Below are 17,457 nucleotides of genomic sequence, written 5' to 3'. Positions count from 1 at the left end.
AGACTAAAATACTATTCTAGAGGCCATATATTTCTTGTTTAAATTTTAAAAAGCGGTACATTTAAAAAATAAATAAATAAAAGAAATCGGTAGGTGCTTTTTAAAGGGGGGAAAGCGATAGTCTAAAGCGGTAGTGTTGGTGATCATGTATTTTTGGTGTTGTCACAAATTATATTCAAATGAGGAGGCGGGTCATCCTGGCTAACTTTTCACGTATAGCCATTTTGTTCAACCAAGAGTAGAAAACCTCGAGCAACTGTGGCCCCTCCTCATTTAAATGAGGTTTTATTGAGACAAAATACATGTGAAAATAAAACATAAATAATTGACAAAATAAATGACAAGTATGCATCGATGAATTGACTGCATTTATATTATGTATTTAGTTATAACATGATTAATTGATGTGTATTTATTTATATGGCTGATATTTGTAGGTATTTTTGACTGCCATTTTAAATGAAGGGATTATAACTAATGTTGACAGCATGCCATTAATATTTACAAAGAATATTTATGTATATAGCACATTTTTCGAATTATATGAAACAACGCGTAACTAACTTTGCATTCTGGCATGGAAATCGCTGCTGTTTGATAATACACTTAACAATTGCATTATTTAGGAGTGACAATGGAGGCATAAGAGGCCATCAATTTATTTCAAATGCTGCTGAGTAGCAATAATGTTTCATACAAAATATTTTACAGGGGCTGGCTTTCCATAGAAATCCATTTCCACTGTCATGTTCTTATTTGTATTACACAACTCAATGTAACCGGCTATTGCCTGGCATTAATGGATTTCAATTTCAAGTTGTCTTTATAACTGTGCATTAAATAAACTCTTTACAAAATAAAGTTGGACTATGATGGACTATCATTGGTTTAAAGGGACACTAATATTTGACCGCTAGAAATCGCGGTATTATGTCGTGCAACTAAAAACGAGTACTATAAAGCACAAGGAAAAATACAAACCACGGAGACTCAAAGAGATAAAATAATACCTATTTTTCCAGTTTCCCTAATGTTGTAGTATTTACATTGTAGAATTATTGTTGTTTATTTTCAGTTTTTCTGTACAATTACTTTAGTTGGATTTTTGCAGTATTTCTGTCATAATATTTCTGTCGTAGTATTTTTGTAATATTTCTGCCCTAGTACGTTTGTATTATAGCATTACTGTGCTGGTATTTTTGTTCTATTTCTGTAGAAGTATTACCATAGTAGTATCTTTGTGGTATTTCTTTACTATTTTGGTAATACAGTACTACTGTAGTTGTATTTTATAGTATTTGTGTTGTAATATTTATATAGTAGTTTTTTTGTAAAATAGTATTACTGTAGTATTGTAATGTTTCTATGGTATTTTATTCATTTCAGATTGAAAGAAAAAAAATATTAGATCCTTGTTTTTAAGCCCTCAGGTTGATATTAGTTTTGGAGTAATTTTGTAGCATTTCTGTCGTAGCATATTTGTCGTAGCATATTTGTCGTAGACACGCAAAGGGACAATGGGGACAAAGTTGGCAACGAAAAAAAAACATTGTATAGTATTATGAATAGAGCTTTTTTTTTAACCATTATATATCTACCGGTATATATATAGGATAGATGTGTGTGTATTTATAGTTTGCGCACTTGCGCTCTAGACCCACTTATGATAAGAATGAAAAAATACAGGCACATTTTCCGGTTTACAGTAATTTAATATAAAAACAAAAGTACACCATATATGAATGTAAACAAAGCATAAAATGTTCTGAATAAAAAAGCCCCTAAATAGAACACATACAAAAATAAGTAAACCACCAAATTCACAATAAAATGTTCACTGTATTTCATTTTGTGTAATTAGTGATTTGGATGGGGAACATGACTTAGACAGCCTATTGCATCCATTCTGGGTCAACTCAGTTATGATCATGGATTTTTAGGCATACAGTACATTATATTTCAAAGTAATTTGGGGTTTATTTTCCCCTTTTTAATGTATTACATCCATCCATTTCCTGTGCTGCTTATCATCACGAGGGTCGCAGGATGTAATACATAATGCAACAAAATTCCAATTTCAACTAAATTCAAATGAACAGAATTAGCACCAATAACTTCCATTCATTCCCTCCCAAAAATAGTGTTTTATTTACATAAATGGGCTCAGAAAAAAAGAAGAGATAATAATAATTTAAAAAAAAAAAAAAAGATGTTCATGATATTACACCGTTTTCTGTCCCATTTTCTCCGGCCTTCACCGTTTGAGGGTGCTAAATGACAGCTATACTGAACTGAAGGCACAGCTCCTCTTTTGGTTTTCAGTTTGGAAGTTAAAATCATCTTGACAGAAGATAACCAATAGTCATTTTGACTGGAGGATAAATTATGGTTGTAATGGAGCATTATGGGAATGAGTTTAGCCATAACAACGTTGTACAAAGATTGAACAAACATGTACACCTTCAAGATAAAAAGGCGGGACAACGTAGCACTGTGAGTAAAAATAATGTGATGTTGTGATAAACTCTCCTGCCTTCTCCCATGTCACCTAGTTCCCTTGAGGTCTAGTGATAGCGATAGTTATTACGCTTATTGTAATTGTTATCATAAATATTGTGATTAGTGGTCTGTGTGCGAGATTCTTGTCAGATATTAAGCCGGTCCGTGGTACGGAAAAGACTGCTGACCACTGCCCTGACTCAAAAGTTATCGTCCAGATTGGTCTTCTGTCTCTTCATCTCCCGCACAGTGCGGAACGCTCTGACGGCCAAAGCACCCCCGGCGACAAACACAAAGACGCCAAGCACGCCGAATAGACCCGCTCCCACGTCCGCGCCGTGAAACTGACACTCGAAGCCCTTGTGACCTTTGCTTTTGTACATCTGCTCCCTCTCCTGGCAAATGGGGCTGTCATAGTGTTCCCTTAGTTTTATAAAAAAGAAAACCAAACCTGCAATGTAGCCCAAAGCGATGAGAAGATTGAGCAGAGCTTCTCCCAATAGCACGGGCGGGTAGCGGTAAGGCACTCTGAAAACCCCCAAGGCAAGCATGGCCAGGGAGTATATCAAGACCATTCCGCCGCAGGCCATTGCCACTGCGTACGGCGGTCTCTTCAGCTCGTGGAACAGACGGTCCAGCTCCTTCACGCGATCTGCTTCCACGCCTTGGAAGGAACCGGCACCGCCGAAGTGGTAGTGGTAAAGGCCGCCGAGACTCGCAAGGTCGCGGTAGCCACCGTTGTTGCTGTGTGGAACGCCGGCGCAAATGATGAGTAGAAGATTCACAAACACTTCCATTACTTGGCAAAGGCCTGGAGAAGACATTCCGAGCAAAATGAAAACGTAATGTTATGTTAATGGTATGTTGCAAAATGGAAAAATATAGATTTAGGGATGGCACATAAAAAGATGTTTTAAACATTAGGTTCCTGGCTACGAGCAATAACGAAGAGTACAAAAGTGTTCATTCATTTTCAGTTCAAAAAAAAATATTGTACATTATACAAAATAACATTGCTGAAATAATTATATTCATCTATATTTTCATACAGTTTTAACCATCACAGTAAAACTTCAGATTTTTCAGTTCATATATTCTTCGTGGTTTGCTATCCCGCCACAGTTGTAATGCCTTCTCAAGGTCCAATCCATTATCATCATCCTTATAGCGTAACCAGGAATATAATTGAGTCCATTTTGGCAGAAAAGTCCTTTTCTTGCTAGGAGTATTCTTTTGTTTATTTTCTTTCGTAAAATCGTTCGCTTCAACACATGTGTTTTTCTTGCCTCCGAGATCTTCCGAAGAATTTTTCCGCCGTTTTTTCGTTTCCGGAATTATTGCCGTTGTTATCACTTTCTGCATTATGTTTTGACTTATTACTGACACTGAAGAAATTACCAATTTTGTGTTGATTTTCACCTAATACTAGCCATTTTTTCAGAGGCAAACTTAACCTTCACCTTCCCTCGACGACAACCACCAAAACAATGACGTAATCTCGAAGCAACGAGATCTCGTTTGCCGAGATCAGCGTGCAGACGAAAACTCGAACCACGAGACCAAAACAACAATGGCGGATCTGCCTGACTAAATCTTTGTTAAAAAAAAAAGTAATCCGGTAATAATGACAATTTTGTGTCCCAAAAGTTGCATCCCGGGGACGCACGTTGATTTGACACAATGCGTCCCTCTAGCAAAAATGATGCGTCTAGGACGCAGGGACGCGGGCAAACGAGAACACTGGTACAATAAGAAAATGGAATAAGATTAATAGGAAATACAGTTTGAAAAAGGGGGCAAGAATTCTAAGTTGGTTCTCCAACAACAACATTGCGGGGCAGAATAATAAAAGGTCCCAACAACGGGCGTGCACAAGCATTACAGCAATATGTAAGATAAAAATGGCAAGCTGCAGAGTTTTGCGCCATAAAAAGAGAAATTTGGGTCACGGGGAAGCAGCTGTTTTCATTGCCTTATGTTAAAGGATTGATTTGTTTAAGAGATAGAATAGGTGATTAGTCATAAGGTCACTAACATTCTTGAAAGGTCCTAAGAACGTTTAAAGCAATCTCTGATATGTATGAATGTTGATGGCATGTAGTAGGCAGTTATCACTCTATAATAAAAGAAAATGAAAAATTGAGTTAGATTTAAATATCTCAGAAGACGAGTGGTGAAATATTTGCAAAACGCAGTGCAAATCGAGAAAGCTCCACGATTTAGAGAGAATTCAAGAACGTGGTCAAATTTTTGATTGCCTCCAAAATTAGAAAGGTTTTGGAGGGAATAACAACCATGCTAGAGAGCATGTGTAGAGGCAGACGTCGACCACATAGATACATTTTGGTTTTGGCTGAGAATACAAAATTACTGGAACAAATTATGGTATGTTTAAAAAAAAAAATGAGGGATATGGGACACCCAAGACATCAAAGGCACTCTATTTGGGGAATCTAGCAGAAGAAATATTGCAGAAAAAAAGAGAGTACATGGTAAAAGTCCTTCTGACATCAAGCAAAAAAGTAATGCCAGACTATGGTCCAAACAAGAGCTTTCCACAGTGGAGAGACTGGGTATGCACTGTGAAGGAATTCTTTGTAATGGAGAGGAAAACATTCGGAATAAGAATAGAGGAGGCCCAATTCAAGGACAAATGGGAAACATGGATGGACTATAGAAAATATAGGACCATACCACACTATGACGCCAAATGCCAGAACGCTCTCCAATTTGGCTTTGTAGAAAAATACCAGCAGCTTCTGTTCCAGGTTGTTCCTCCTCTGAACCCTGTGGAGCTGCTGCTGGGCCTCCCTTAACCACAGCCCTGGTGTTGGCAGACCAGGAGAGGTCATCACTGAAGTGCAACCAAGGAGTTTTAAGGGGTGGACTATATCCACACAGTTTCCAATTATGATGAGTGGAGTCGGGTCCGTGATTCTCCTCCCGAAGTGGAATATGACATTCATTTTTGAACATCACTTCGTCAGCGTCTCCACCTCCTTCCTGTATGCCACCTCATCCCCATCAGAGATGAGTCCCAACAAGGTGGTGTCATCGGCGAACTTTACAATCTCCAATGCCACTTTGTACAACGTTGTAATGGAGCTTTATGGGAATGAGTTCAGTCAAAACAACGTTGTACAAGGATTGAGCCATCTCATGCGCCTACAAGATACAAGAGGCGAGACAGTGTGGTACCCTAATTAAAAAATAGTGTGATAATAAGACAAAATGAAAGGCCTTTTCTTATGTCATCAACTGCGCTCCCACTGTCGCAATAATCCAGGTCCTTCGCATCTAATTTTGAGCAAATATGGTCGGCTGTATTTGTCGACTAATCAACCATTGCTCAAATACAAGAACAACTTTAGGAAACCTTATTGTTAGGAAAGAAAATTGTGTGTATACATGAATAAATATGGTTTAAACTAAAAGCAAAGGCATCTTTTTTCTTTTCTGTGCGTCCCGGGACTAAACCACCCACGGCCCGGTGGTTGCTGACAACTGTAATACAACATCAAGCTGAACGTACCTCGGCTGGTGAGGACGTATTGGAAATTGTAAAGAGCTTCTATAGGGTGTCGTTTGTGATCGTCGTCCTGAGAGAAATTAACAGAAGGCTGTCCATACCTGTGAAGATTGCAGATGGACTTCATTTTCCAATACAATTTGCATTTTCGCATGTAGAAACTAACATATTTAAAAACACCTACAAATATATACAGTAATAAATTAAGCTCGGTGGCTTTGGGGGTAGGGTGCCCGCCCAGAGACTGGGAGGTTGCTGGTTCAAGCCACGGCCGAGTCATACCTTACAACATTGGTACTCATTGCCTCCCTGCTTGGCACTCGGCATTAGGGGTTGGAATTGGGGTTTTTTGTCACCCAATGATTCCAAACACATGAGTTGGGTTAGGCGAGAGGGCTGGGGATCCCATCCTCTGTATCAATCTCCCAGAAAGAGTCAAAATATGAATGTATTCTTGACTCAAGCCACATCCCATTAGGGGGGATATGGCACTGATATATATATATATATATATATATATATATATATATATATATATATATATAATAAATTAAGACTTAAATAAATATCGTAATACCTAAATATATGACAAGGGCAATTTATTTATATATATTGATGTGTTTTATCATTTGTTTATTTCAGCATTATTTTTGCCACTTATTTTGTCGTAACAAAATGTTATTCAAACATCAGATGGCTCATACTGGCTGAGCTTTTCACTCATTGGTTGACAAATGAGTGCACCGACTGTTCGTCACTGCTCAACCAATAGGTGAACGGCTCAGGTAACCAGGCCACCTCCTCATTTGAAAAACAGTTTGTGGTAACAAAATACACGACAAATACAACCAAATAGGGTAAAATACATTACAAATCGCATAAATAAATAAATAAAAGTATTCTTTTCATTTCACATATTTGGGCATCATGTGCTTAATTGGTGTTAATTCATTTATAGAGCATATATAATATTTGTAGTTTTTTTTTTTATTTCTACATTTCTTTCTACATATTGCAGGATCGGTCCTTCACATATCTGGACAATATAATGACAAGCAATCATATTTTTGTTGCATCTAACATCATTTAACTTCCGACCTATAGTTATGGTGCAACTTTTCTAAAATCAGACAATCATTAATGACCTTAGTACACTGTTTATTAAAGGGACAGTGTGTAAGTAATTAGTGCCTCCTAGGGATAAAAAAAAAAAAAAAAACTTCATTTAAAAAATACTATATCGATTTAAATAATAAGCAAAAATACAAAACTATCATATTAACATTTTTTGACTCATAGGTCCAATAATCAGCATGGATATTACATATTTTGAGCCTCACGTATAGGGATCTGACATAACGTTTTGCCATCACTCAAATACCTCAATAAGGCTGAGCAAAAAAAATTAAAAGTAAAATGTTGCGTTTTGGTCACTTTGAGTCTCTGTAGTTTGTATTTCTAATTGTGCTTTTTAGCACTATTTTTGAGGTGCACTACGCATTACAATTACATGTAGTGCAGGGGTGGTGAACACGCGGCTCTAGAGCCGCATGCGGCTCTTGGCCAATAAGAAAGCGTCTCTTTGCCTCATCATATTTTCTAAATACTGTGGCTCTTTGCCTTGTTTTGTGTTTAGTTTTTTTTGTTTTTGTGTGTGTGTATTGAGGGTGGACACTTTCCTTGAAATCAACACAAGAACAATACTTGTTGTATTGTAAGGATATGAGTGTGTAATTGGAAATACAGTGGGACCTCGCTACTTTGCGGTTCCACGTTCGCGGGTTCAGAGCTTCGCGGGTCTAAAAAAAAATAATGATAATATGAAATAATTGAAAAAAAATCATAATAATTTTTAAGCATTTTTGAAGGGTCGTCTCTACTTCGCGGATTTTCACTTTTCGCGGGTCGTTTTGTTCCCCATTAACTGCGATAACCGAGGGATTACTGTAATATGTTTTTATTTGTGTGTGTTTGTGTGTGTCCGTCTGTCATGGCAGGTCAGTGTGTGGTGTGGCTCTTTGACTCTCACAGTTAAAAATTTCAGCTCGTTGTGTGAAACTTGTTCGCCACCCCTGATCTAGTGGTAGAATGATACACTGTCACATTACAGCAATCCGTCATTTATCAAGAACCCGTGATAGGCTAAATCCTTGAAGTAGAAACCTTTACTTTTTTTAACAATTATTATACAATTAAATATTATAGGATGCATTGAAATAATACAACAAAACCTTTTTTACAGACCCAAGCATTCATCTAACAAACACAAGTACCGCGTACTGTAAACATGTACCAATTTATGACCGGTTACTACTATTTCCGGGACTGTTCGCCCAATTGAAATGCAGAACGCGATGCTTATTGCAAATCTGTGAAGTAGCGAAACCATAAAAAGTCAAGTTATAGCGAGGGATCACAGTAAATATAAAAAAGCATTTTAAAAAAATAGTATCCCAAAAGAGCACTACTATTACAAGTATGAGAGCAGAAAGGTAGGATCTCTAGCTATTGTCTGTCAGTGTACTCCACCGTTTATTACTGTAGTCAGCCCTGCTAGCCAGAGTTTAAAACATTTTCGAGCTTCAGTTGTGTACTACTGTATGAGCTTGTTTACGGCATTGAGGATCCTGGATGACGGTGGTCTCTAAAGGCAGGTTGAGTGCTGCTTGTCACGTCCTTCTGTCTGGGCCTCCTGTCACCAGCAGAGCCTCTCTCGCCGGCACCTCGGCTCTTTTCTTCATGATCTCTGCTTCCAGATTCAGCAAAGTGGGAATTCTTATCCCTGCTCTTGTAATGATTGGGGTAGGCATCACTTCTTGGGTGGTACCCACTCCTTTCTGGCATCTACAAATGACCACACAATGCAAAGACTCTACATTGAAATGCATCATTGTTCATTTTCACACTTTTCAGTAATATTTACATTTTTAGTACTTCTACATACTTTGCATGTTAAGGTTCTTTCATAACATTACCTAGACTCAAATTCATCTCCACAGAACAGTTCTGCATTCACAGAAGATTGATTTAGTAATAGTGGCTCAAGAGAAGGAAATTACAAGCAAAGGAGGGTAGTAACGTGTTACATTTACTTGAGTTAGTTTTGGGACATTTTGTACTTCTGGGAATATTTTCAAATCACTATACTTTTTTACTTTAATAGATTTCTAAAGAAGAAACTATACTCTTACTGCGCTAAATTAGGCTACATTGAACCCATTATTTATATCCCCTCCACGTAAGTACGCACATTTCTCTTTCACTTGTTTTCTTCTCTCCCGTGTCCCCTGAGTAAGATCCGATGTGTGTGGCCCAAGCCACACCCCCCCCCTCCTTCTTTTAAAGGAGCCGCGTCAAAAGTCACGCAGGTATCAAACTGGCAGGTGTTTGTGATCCGCCATTGCCCCCGAAAGTAGAAAGAGAAAAATAACTGCACAGAAATCAAACTTAAACTGTATTAATGTGATTGTATTTACTTTATATTTTCAAAAGGTTGCCATTTTATTTTTATAAACGTGTGCTGCGTCTTATTACACTCTTTTAATTGCTAAGATAAGGGGCACATTATGCACGTTTGTTGATGTTTTTTTTTTTCAATCTTCACAATAAAAAATTACATAAAAATTGAATTTCTTAATTGCTTTTCTTCAATTTCATCAATACAATTTACCATTTCGTAATCCGTTAATACAGTAACGAAGTTTAACTTGAGGCGGTATCGTACAAGGTCATTATCCATGTGCAGCATCCAACTTAGTCATTTTGAAGTGGATACAGTACATAGAACATGTGTTGCATTTATTATAAGGTAAAAAATGTTGTGGCTCGTGACAAATTTGGGCTTTTTTTTGGTCCAATATGTCTCTTTCAATGTTTTGGGTGCCGACCCCTGGGCTAGCTTGTTGTTCTACCTGCTGTTTAAAAAAGTGCTTGGGATTTAAATGTAGTTCTTGTGCTTAATGTATTCCTTTGATTTATATTATTATTGTTGTATTTTTATCAAAGTAAATGAATTTACCTTGATTGTGTTGGTTTATTATTAAATTCAATTCAATTTATTGTTGATTGGATGGAGAGCAGCACGGTAGAGCAGTGGTTAGCGCGTGTGCAGCACAGTTCTGTCATGAGTTCAAATCCAGCTACCAGCCTTCCTGTGTGGAGTTTGCATGTTCTCCCCGTGCTTGTGTGGGTTTCCTCCGGGCACTCCGGTTTCCTCCCACATTCCAAAAACATGCAGGTCAGGTTAATTGGCCGGTCCAAATTGTCCCTAGGTGTGAATGAGCGAGCAAATTGTCTGTCCCTGTGTGCCCTGCGACTAGCTGGCAACCGGTTCAAGGTGTCCCCTGCCCACTCCCCGAAGATAGCTGGGATGGGCTCCAGCACCCCGCGACCCTACTGAGGATAAGCGGTTCAGATAATGGATGGATGTTGATTGGATGGACTTTGATGATCTGATTAAATGGTTGTTTAAAAAAAAAGTTGCTACAGTTACTCAATAATTCAGTATTTTTTCACCGAGCACTTGTTTTGCTTTTACTCAAGTAATTATTTGGATGACTACTTTTTACTTTTACTTGAGTCAAATTGTCCTGAATCAGGAGTAACAGTACTTTTATTGGAGTCAAATTTTTGGCTTCTTTACCCACCTCTGATAACAAGTAATTGATTTGTGACAGAATTTGCAAAAGACGCCAGACTTGTCCAATAGATTTAACCTAACGCATTAGCTACTCGTCTTGGGATCAAGAGATAGCAGGTTCGATTCCCGGCTCCTCCGTGTTATATGTCGAAGTGTCCTTGGGCAAGACACTGAATACCTAATGCCCCCAATAAGCAGGTTGGTGCCTTGCATGGCTGCATGGCTGCTATTGGTGTGCGAGTGTGTGTGAATGGGTAAGTGTGAAGCACATTGTAAAGCGCTTTGAGAGGTCATTGACTTGAAAAGCGCTATATAAATGCAGACCATTTACATTATCGTGTTTGATTGATACCAGCATTTCATGCTATTCAGTTATGGATGTGTTCCAATTCAAATCAACTTTTGTTTAGCCATAATCATAACAACAGTTTTCTCAATTAAGGAGAAAAAAAACATGTTTCATGGTGCAGTAGGCCAACAATGGATTTCGATAAAGCTTACTTGAACAGGTAAGTTGACATGTATGCGTATTGGATCGTTTTAGGAAAAGCAAATAAGCACAATAAAATGCCCACTTTCAAGAAATACACAAACTAATCAAAACAGACGCGTGTTTGAGCTACTCGGTCTTTCCAGTAGGTTCTCGTGAAAGGTATTTAGTAAAGTTAGGAACTCTGAAGGTGAACGAGTCAGATTAGTGGCCAGTGTCACATAAATCTAAATGTAACCGTCCCCTACCTTTTTTTGCGTCTACAGTAAACTTAAAGGCGGTGTCCTTTTTAGCTGCACGGTACAAAAAAAGCTTACTTCTGGGTGGACGCCTCACCTGTAGTGACGTGTCGTTTGCAAACGAAGCGGGTTCAAAAGCCGGCTCTTTAGAGTGAACGAGTGGGAAGGGAGCTAAATCCCCTGCGAGCCGGTTCCCTTTTAGACGCTTTTTACCCTTGTGATTGGTCAATGCTGTACTCGTTTTCCCCAGTGCTTTTTAAGGAGCCGTTTCGTTCGAGAACGACACATCACCAAGGCTGCCCCTTTTAGGCCCTTAGCAGGCGAAAAGGGATATTTAGAGAGTTAGGGCTCTTTCGGCTCGGCTCATTAGAGAGAGTTGGTTCTTTCGCTTTTGAAACAGCTTTTGATTTATTTTGTTTCTATAATCAAAATCTTGCCTATTTTTATGTGACATTATTCACGGAATGATAAAAAGGGGAGGGAAGTAAATAAAAAATATAAGAAAAGTAAGAAAATAGCAACAAATAAGGAGAGAAACAGAAAAAGGAATAAATAGGAAAGAAAAAAAATATAAGAAAAAAGAAACAAAATGAGAAAAGCATATAGAGGGCTCCGCGCTTTGTGCTAAAAATAGTAACACGGCTTCGTGCCGCCATCTTGGAAGTCTGTCGATTACAAGCGGTGATAGCGAGAGGAGCAAATATTTACTCAGTTTGTCTATTTATTTATTCAACTAGCTTCGTTTGTGTACGGATTTTGTCCATCAACACTATGGAAAACTACGTGAAGAGTTTAGACAAGCAAGCACGCGAGCGGTACGCTGCGAAGTTGCATTTTATTGGAAAATTGGATCCCTACAAAATTAAAAACAAGGACTGGAAGTCTGATCCCGATTTGTTGCCGTGTGTGACTTACATCGAACTTGTTAACTATCTTATTTTCCACCCAAGTCCCTTTTGTGAACTGAAGGATTTTCAAAATTACAAAAGTATGGAAGCCTACGACAGATTTGTGTCTGGTTGGGTTCGGGATGTGTCTGTGCACACAAGCGAAGGTGATGAAAACAAGATTGTGAAAGGGAAAGTTCTACATTCTCAGAGTTTGTCTCAGCCAAGTTTACAACCATGGATCATTGATTCTGTGTGCCCATTGCAACTGTGTTGCAGGTTTAGGGGAATGTTGTTCTCATGTTGCTTACCTTTTGTTCTGTGTTAAACAACCCGGGAAAGGCAACGCTTCTCCGAACGGCGCACCGGTGGCTAAGTTAGCTTAGCTTTCGGGGGCTTTAAATCCTCTATTGACGCGAGTTGACTGAGGAAAGGAGACTCTCTTTCCCTGAAACCGCATTGAATTTCTCCACCAAAATAGTGTACGAATGAGAAACGGAGTTTTGTTCGGTTTTTAAATGTCGTTTTCGGCGAAATACCTCACATGTATGTTATAAAAGTAGTTTGGGGTCGTCGAGCTGTTGTCATGAAGTACACATGTCCCATAACCTTTTTAAAATTTATTTCTACATCATAAATAATTCAATTTACCTGTCAGAAACTGGTCAGAACAAACACGAACACAGTCAAGCTTTGGCAAATTCGACCGGTTGATAGCTGCCAGCCACATTCGTCTTCGCCGTTCACTTTTCTCCTGAGCTTCAATCCCCTGATCGTAAACACACTTCGGAAGTCTAAAGAAGCCCTTCCCACCCTTTTCCCCTCGGCTACAACAGCCAACAATAACGCACGTATTCGGCATTACAATGTAGAATCTAACTGGTTCGTTGAACAATAACAATGACGTGAAAAGCTTTGTGGACTTCCAAAATGGGCGCCAGCAATGCATTGTGGGTAATCTTAGGACCTCGAAGCACTCTATAGAAAATGGGTATGAGAAAAAAAAGACCAAAACTAAGAAAAATAATATGAAAAGAATATTACGAATGTACTAATGTAACATTGTGTACAAGATAAATTAATATATATTTTTATCTTATATTCTACTAAACTATAATAGCACTTATTTGTGTACAGCTCGGTGAACTTTTACCTCATTCAAACTTTTTTATACTATTCCAAGAGCCGACTCGTAAAGCCGTTTGTTCGCCAACAATTCAACACTATGGCCAACCTGCTTTCAGTAGGGGAGGGTGACACTAGGAATTTGGTCATCGATGCGATCCAAGTATGAACAGGGTACTATCGATCGACACCGATACGAAACATCGTGATTATTGGATAATAGTTTTCCCCCTTGGGTTAGCTTTTTATACAATAAACACACCACCAACATTCTAGGCACGATTTTTTTTTTCATATTAAAAAACTGTATAACAAATATAAAAAAATTCAATACAGATTTCTATTACATTTTCAGAACAAAAGCCAAGAGAGTCAAATAAAAAAGCAGCAATGTAACAAAATAAAAGACTATGACAATGTCAACAAGCCAACTACAATATCTTACGCTACACGATATTTAAAAAAAAAAAAAAAAAGACTTTGGTCCTGTTGCCTTGGGGACAACATATTTACAAGTTTACATTTTGGTTTCTCAAGAGGGTGCGCTGTTTCATGCCTTTAGGAAAACTTTTGGTGTAACCACAGTTTCAGACCACTGTACCACACAAATGACACCTGGCATTGTCCTTTCCTGTCTGGAGCAAAAAATTCCACACTGCACTTCCTGTTTGTATCTGTCATTTTTAGCTACTAGTAGTGGTGTGCAGATCGATATGGCTGTACAAAAATCTCCATTGCAATCTTTTGTCTGGCAGGCTGAATGCAGCAGGCCAGCCAACAGCCAGGTAGGGAGAAGTAGGGGTAGTCAAGTAGGCATAAGTGTGCTGCCTGTCAGTCACCAATGAAGGCTTGGATTTAGACAGTAGCAGAGGAGAGAGAGAGAGAGAGAGAGAGAGAGGGAGAGAGAGAGAGAGAGAGAGAGAGAGAGAGAGAGAGGCTATGAAAAAAAGGTGCAAGAGCAGAGTATCATCCCAGGTCACTGCTATGGATCCGATCCAAGTACTTTTATGGTATCGATAAACTCAATATTTGGATCGATCAACCCACCCATACACTTTAATATGGGTGTGTGACACTGGGAATTTTGGTATTGATTTGATCCAAGTAAGACAATGGTAGTGTTAATAACTGAATCCGCCCCACCCATTTTAATTACAAACAGCACAATTTTTTGGGCAGTATATTTCTTTTAGAGCATCAGCGGCTGAGTGGTTAGCACGTCCGTGGCACAGTTGTGAGGTCATGAGATCAAACCTTCTTGTGTGGAGTTTGCATGTTCTCCCCGTGCTTGCATGGGTTTCCTCTGGGCACTCCGGTTTCCTCCTACATTCCAAAAATATGCATGTCAGGTTAATTGGCCCGTCCAAATTGTCCCTAGGTGTGAATGAGCGAGTGAGTTGTCTGTCTTTGTGTGCCCTGCGACTGGCTGGCAACCAGTTTAGGGTGTCCCCTGCCTGTCCCAAAGATAGCTGGGATGGGCTCCAGCACCCCCGCTACCCTACTAAGGATAAATGGTGCAGTTAATGGATGGATTGATATTTCTTTTATTTTTTTATTAAAATGACTCGCAAACTTTAACAGTAAAATTAAAGCAATTGTAATTACGAAGTGTTCAGATCAAAAGTCAAGCCGAAGGCAGCAATGTAATGAAAATAAATAAATAAATTATATATATATATATATATATATATATATACCACAGCCATATCCCTCTAGTGGGAGGTGGCTAGAGTCATTTCTGACTCTTTTTGGGAGATTGATTCAGAGGAGGGGATTCCGAGCCCCTTCGCTCAACCCAACTGAGGTGTTGGGAGTCATTAGGTGACCAAACCCCCCAATCCCAACCCCTAATGCTAAGCAGGGAGGCAATGAGTACCAATGTTGTAAGTCTTAAGTATGACTCAGCCGAGGCTTGAACCACAACCTTCCAGTCTCGGGGCGGGCGCCATACCCCCAAGGCCACCGAGCTGGTAATTAAATACAATATATAAAAAGGTCAACAAGGCAACTTAAATACCTTCCAATGCACAATATTTAGAAAATAAAGTGAAAAAAAAATGTAAACAATACCATGTGTAGCGTGTTGTTTTTTAGGGGGCACAGATCGCTCATCGTAAATGAAAACTACAGACAGAACACAAAGAGCTTAGTTGGAGAAGAAACGGTCAGCACGAGTTTATTGAATTAAAAAACACACAGAACTCACTCTCATAATTCCCCCACAAACTATCGCGACACTCGCCATTATGACGCACCTCACATTGTGCGCCTTCACAATGTAAAAAACCTTTGGTTGGTTGGTTGGATCCCTTAACCACTAGGGTCATAGGGGCACCGATTTCTGTGGTGTGTCTTCGGCAAGTACAGCCTGGTGGAGCACATCCTTTTACTTTCCAAAAATACTTCCACTAAACAACTGATTCAGAACAAAAGGCTAGAAATTCAAGCCAAAAAAGCAGCACTGCAACGGAAATACAAATCATAACAATGTCAACAAGACAACTAAAATACCTTCCATTGCACAGTATTAAGAAAATAAAGTAAGAAAGTGCAATACAATTCAATATATAAAACCTTTAACACCATACAAATGATTCAAAACAAAAGGCAAAAGTCAAACCAAAAAAAGGAACAACGTAACAAAATACAAATCTAGCATGTCAACAAGGCAACTAAAATACCACCCATTGTACACCATTTTAAAAATAATTAAAATTAGAAAGTGCAAATAGTGCAAACAATACAATATAAAACATTTAACACTGTAAAACTACTTCTCCTAAAAATGATTCAGGACAAAAGTTAAGAGAAAAAAGCAGCAATGTAATGAAAATTCAACTACTGTATAAACCTGTCAACAAGACAAGTACAATAGCCTAGATTACACAATATTTAGAACCCCCGCCCCCTGAAAAAGTCAGTCGTTCAAATAAAGGGTAACTATAATTTGATTGAATTTGAAAGTTATAATGTATGTTTAATCGTACTACCCACTAACAACGTTATTAGGCATGCTGCGGCTGCATCGGGTCAGATGCAATCGACATTTCGTTCTGTGTACATTGTTACACAGAATGACAATACAAGGAAATTATTATTATTATTATTATTATTTAAAAGAGAGTATCAATCCCAAGACAATCCGATCCAAGTACCGTACTCACTCAGTATCGCTAATATCGGTATTTGGATCGATCCGCCCACCCTTACCCTTTAGCCGCCTAGCAAACGAAGAAGACGTTGGATAGAAATGGCGGTGACGGCGAGTCCCACGGCATGAGGTTGCTCAACGGCTTTTACATGGATCGCAGACATCCCACTTCTGGAGAAATGGCATCGTCACCCGAGTAGGACACCAGTCCAGGCGGCTACCGCTGTGCTACAACCTCTTTCTGGGAGAGTTTCCATCTTCCGACGAGGAGAGCAAATCTCACCGGGAGCATGGCTTCCTACGGCAACCAGGTAGTTAGCCGGCTAACTAACGTTTCTTTTCGCCCTTGCAGCCTCTCCAAATGAAAGCCTTCATTTCCACGCCAAAAGCGGGCGTCGCGAACGGGCGCTCGCTCATTATTTAGTCTCTCTTGTTGTCATTGAGAGTGTTAGTGTCGAAAAGTGCTTGCTAATGCCCCCACTAAGCCTCATTGAAACAGCAGCTGCAAGCGTGGTGAGCTAACAGGCCCCCGCCTTCCTTTCGTCTAAGGTGGTTATGGCCGCTTCTCCTCTCCCGCAGGGATGACTTTTTTTTTTTAGCATTTCTTTTAGCCCACTAACCGTGTCAGTAGGAACGGTGTAAATACGGCGAGTGCATACGGTTTATTCCGAAGAGTCAAGTGACAGCGAAAAGTGCTGCGTGTTCGCATGGCCCACCTGCTCTAGCTAGCTAGGGGCCTTCACCGAGTGTGTGTTGCGGAATATGTCTTCCCAAAACATCTCTGATGTACATCATTCCGCTAACCGATCATTTTGGGGGGTTGTTTTCCAATCTGTTGTCACATTTTAATTGCACAGATTCTCGCGGAACACAGTTTTCCGCTGACTTATGTGGCAAA

At 39.2% G+C, this 17,457-nt stretch overlaps 2 protein-coding genes across 4 annotated transcripts in view; one reads left to right on the top strand and one right to left on the bottom strand.

Annotated features, from left to right (window-relative positions):
• Nucleotides 1–1,701: 1,701 nt before the first annotated feature.
• marveld3 (MARVEL domain containing 3) lies at nucleotides 1,702–11,558 on the bottom strand. Of its 2 annotated transcripts, none has more exons than XM_088334476.1 (4): nucleotides 11,494–11,558; nucleotides 8,643–8,872; nucleotides 6,032–6,129; nucleotides 1,702–3,310 (listed from the first exon to the last, which is right to left on the bottom strand). In XM_088334476.1, exons 2-4 carry the CDS (start codon nucleotides 8,870–8,872, stop codon nucleotides 2,700–2,702), a joined length of 939 nt encoding a protein of 312 aa, XP_088190602.1. In that variant the 5' UTR covers nucleotides 11,494–11,558; the 3' UTR covers nucleotides 1,702–2,699. The 2 variants fall into 2 exon arrangements, with proteins under 2 accessions (XP_088190602.1, XP_088190601.1); XM_088334475.1 differs by having other exon boundaries at nucleotides 11,406–11,504.
• A 5,053-nt stretch (nucleotides 11,559–16,611) lies between these two features.
• The window catches only part of usp10 (ubiquitin specific peptidase 10), a 30,385-nt gene continuing 29,539 nt past the window's right edge, over nucleotides 16,612–17,457 (top strand). The window contains exon 1 of one of the 2 annotated variants that reach the window (XM_088334473.1): nucleotides 16,612–16,870. In XM_088334473.1, the coding sequence (XP_088190599.1) occupies nucleotides 16,850–16,870 (21 nt within the window). In that variant the 5' untranslated portion in view covers nucleotides 16,612–16,849. The remainder of the gene's footprint in view (nucleotides 16,871–17,457) is intronic. The other variant, XM_088334474.1, reaches the window with a different exon arrangement.

The sequence above is a fragment of the Urocampus carinirostris genome, chromosome 4 (genome assembly GCF_059441175.1).
Source record: "Urocampus carinirostris isolate Australia breed hairy pipefish chromosome 4, RoL_Ucar_1.0, whole genome shotgun sequence".
NCBI classification, from domain to species: Eukaryota; Metazoa; Chordata; class Actinopteri; order Syngnathiformes; family Syngnathidae; genus Urocampus; species Urocampus carinirostris.
Note: the sequence above shows the minus strand (reverse complement) of the source record. Positions and strands in the feature narration are given on the sequence as shown.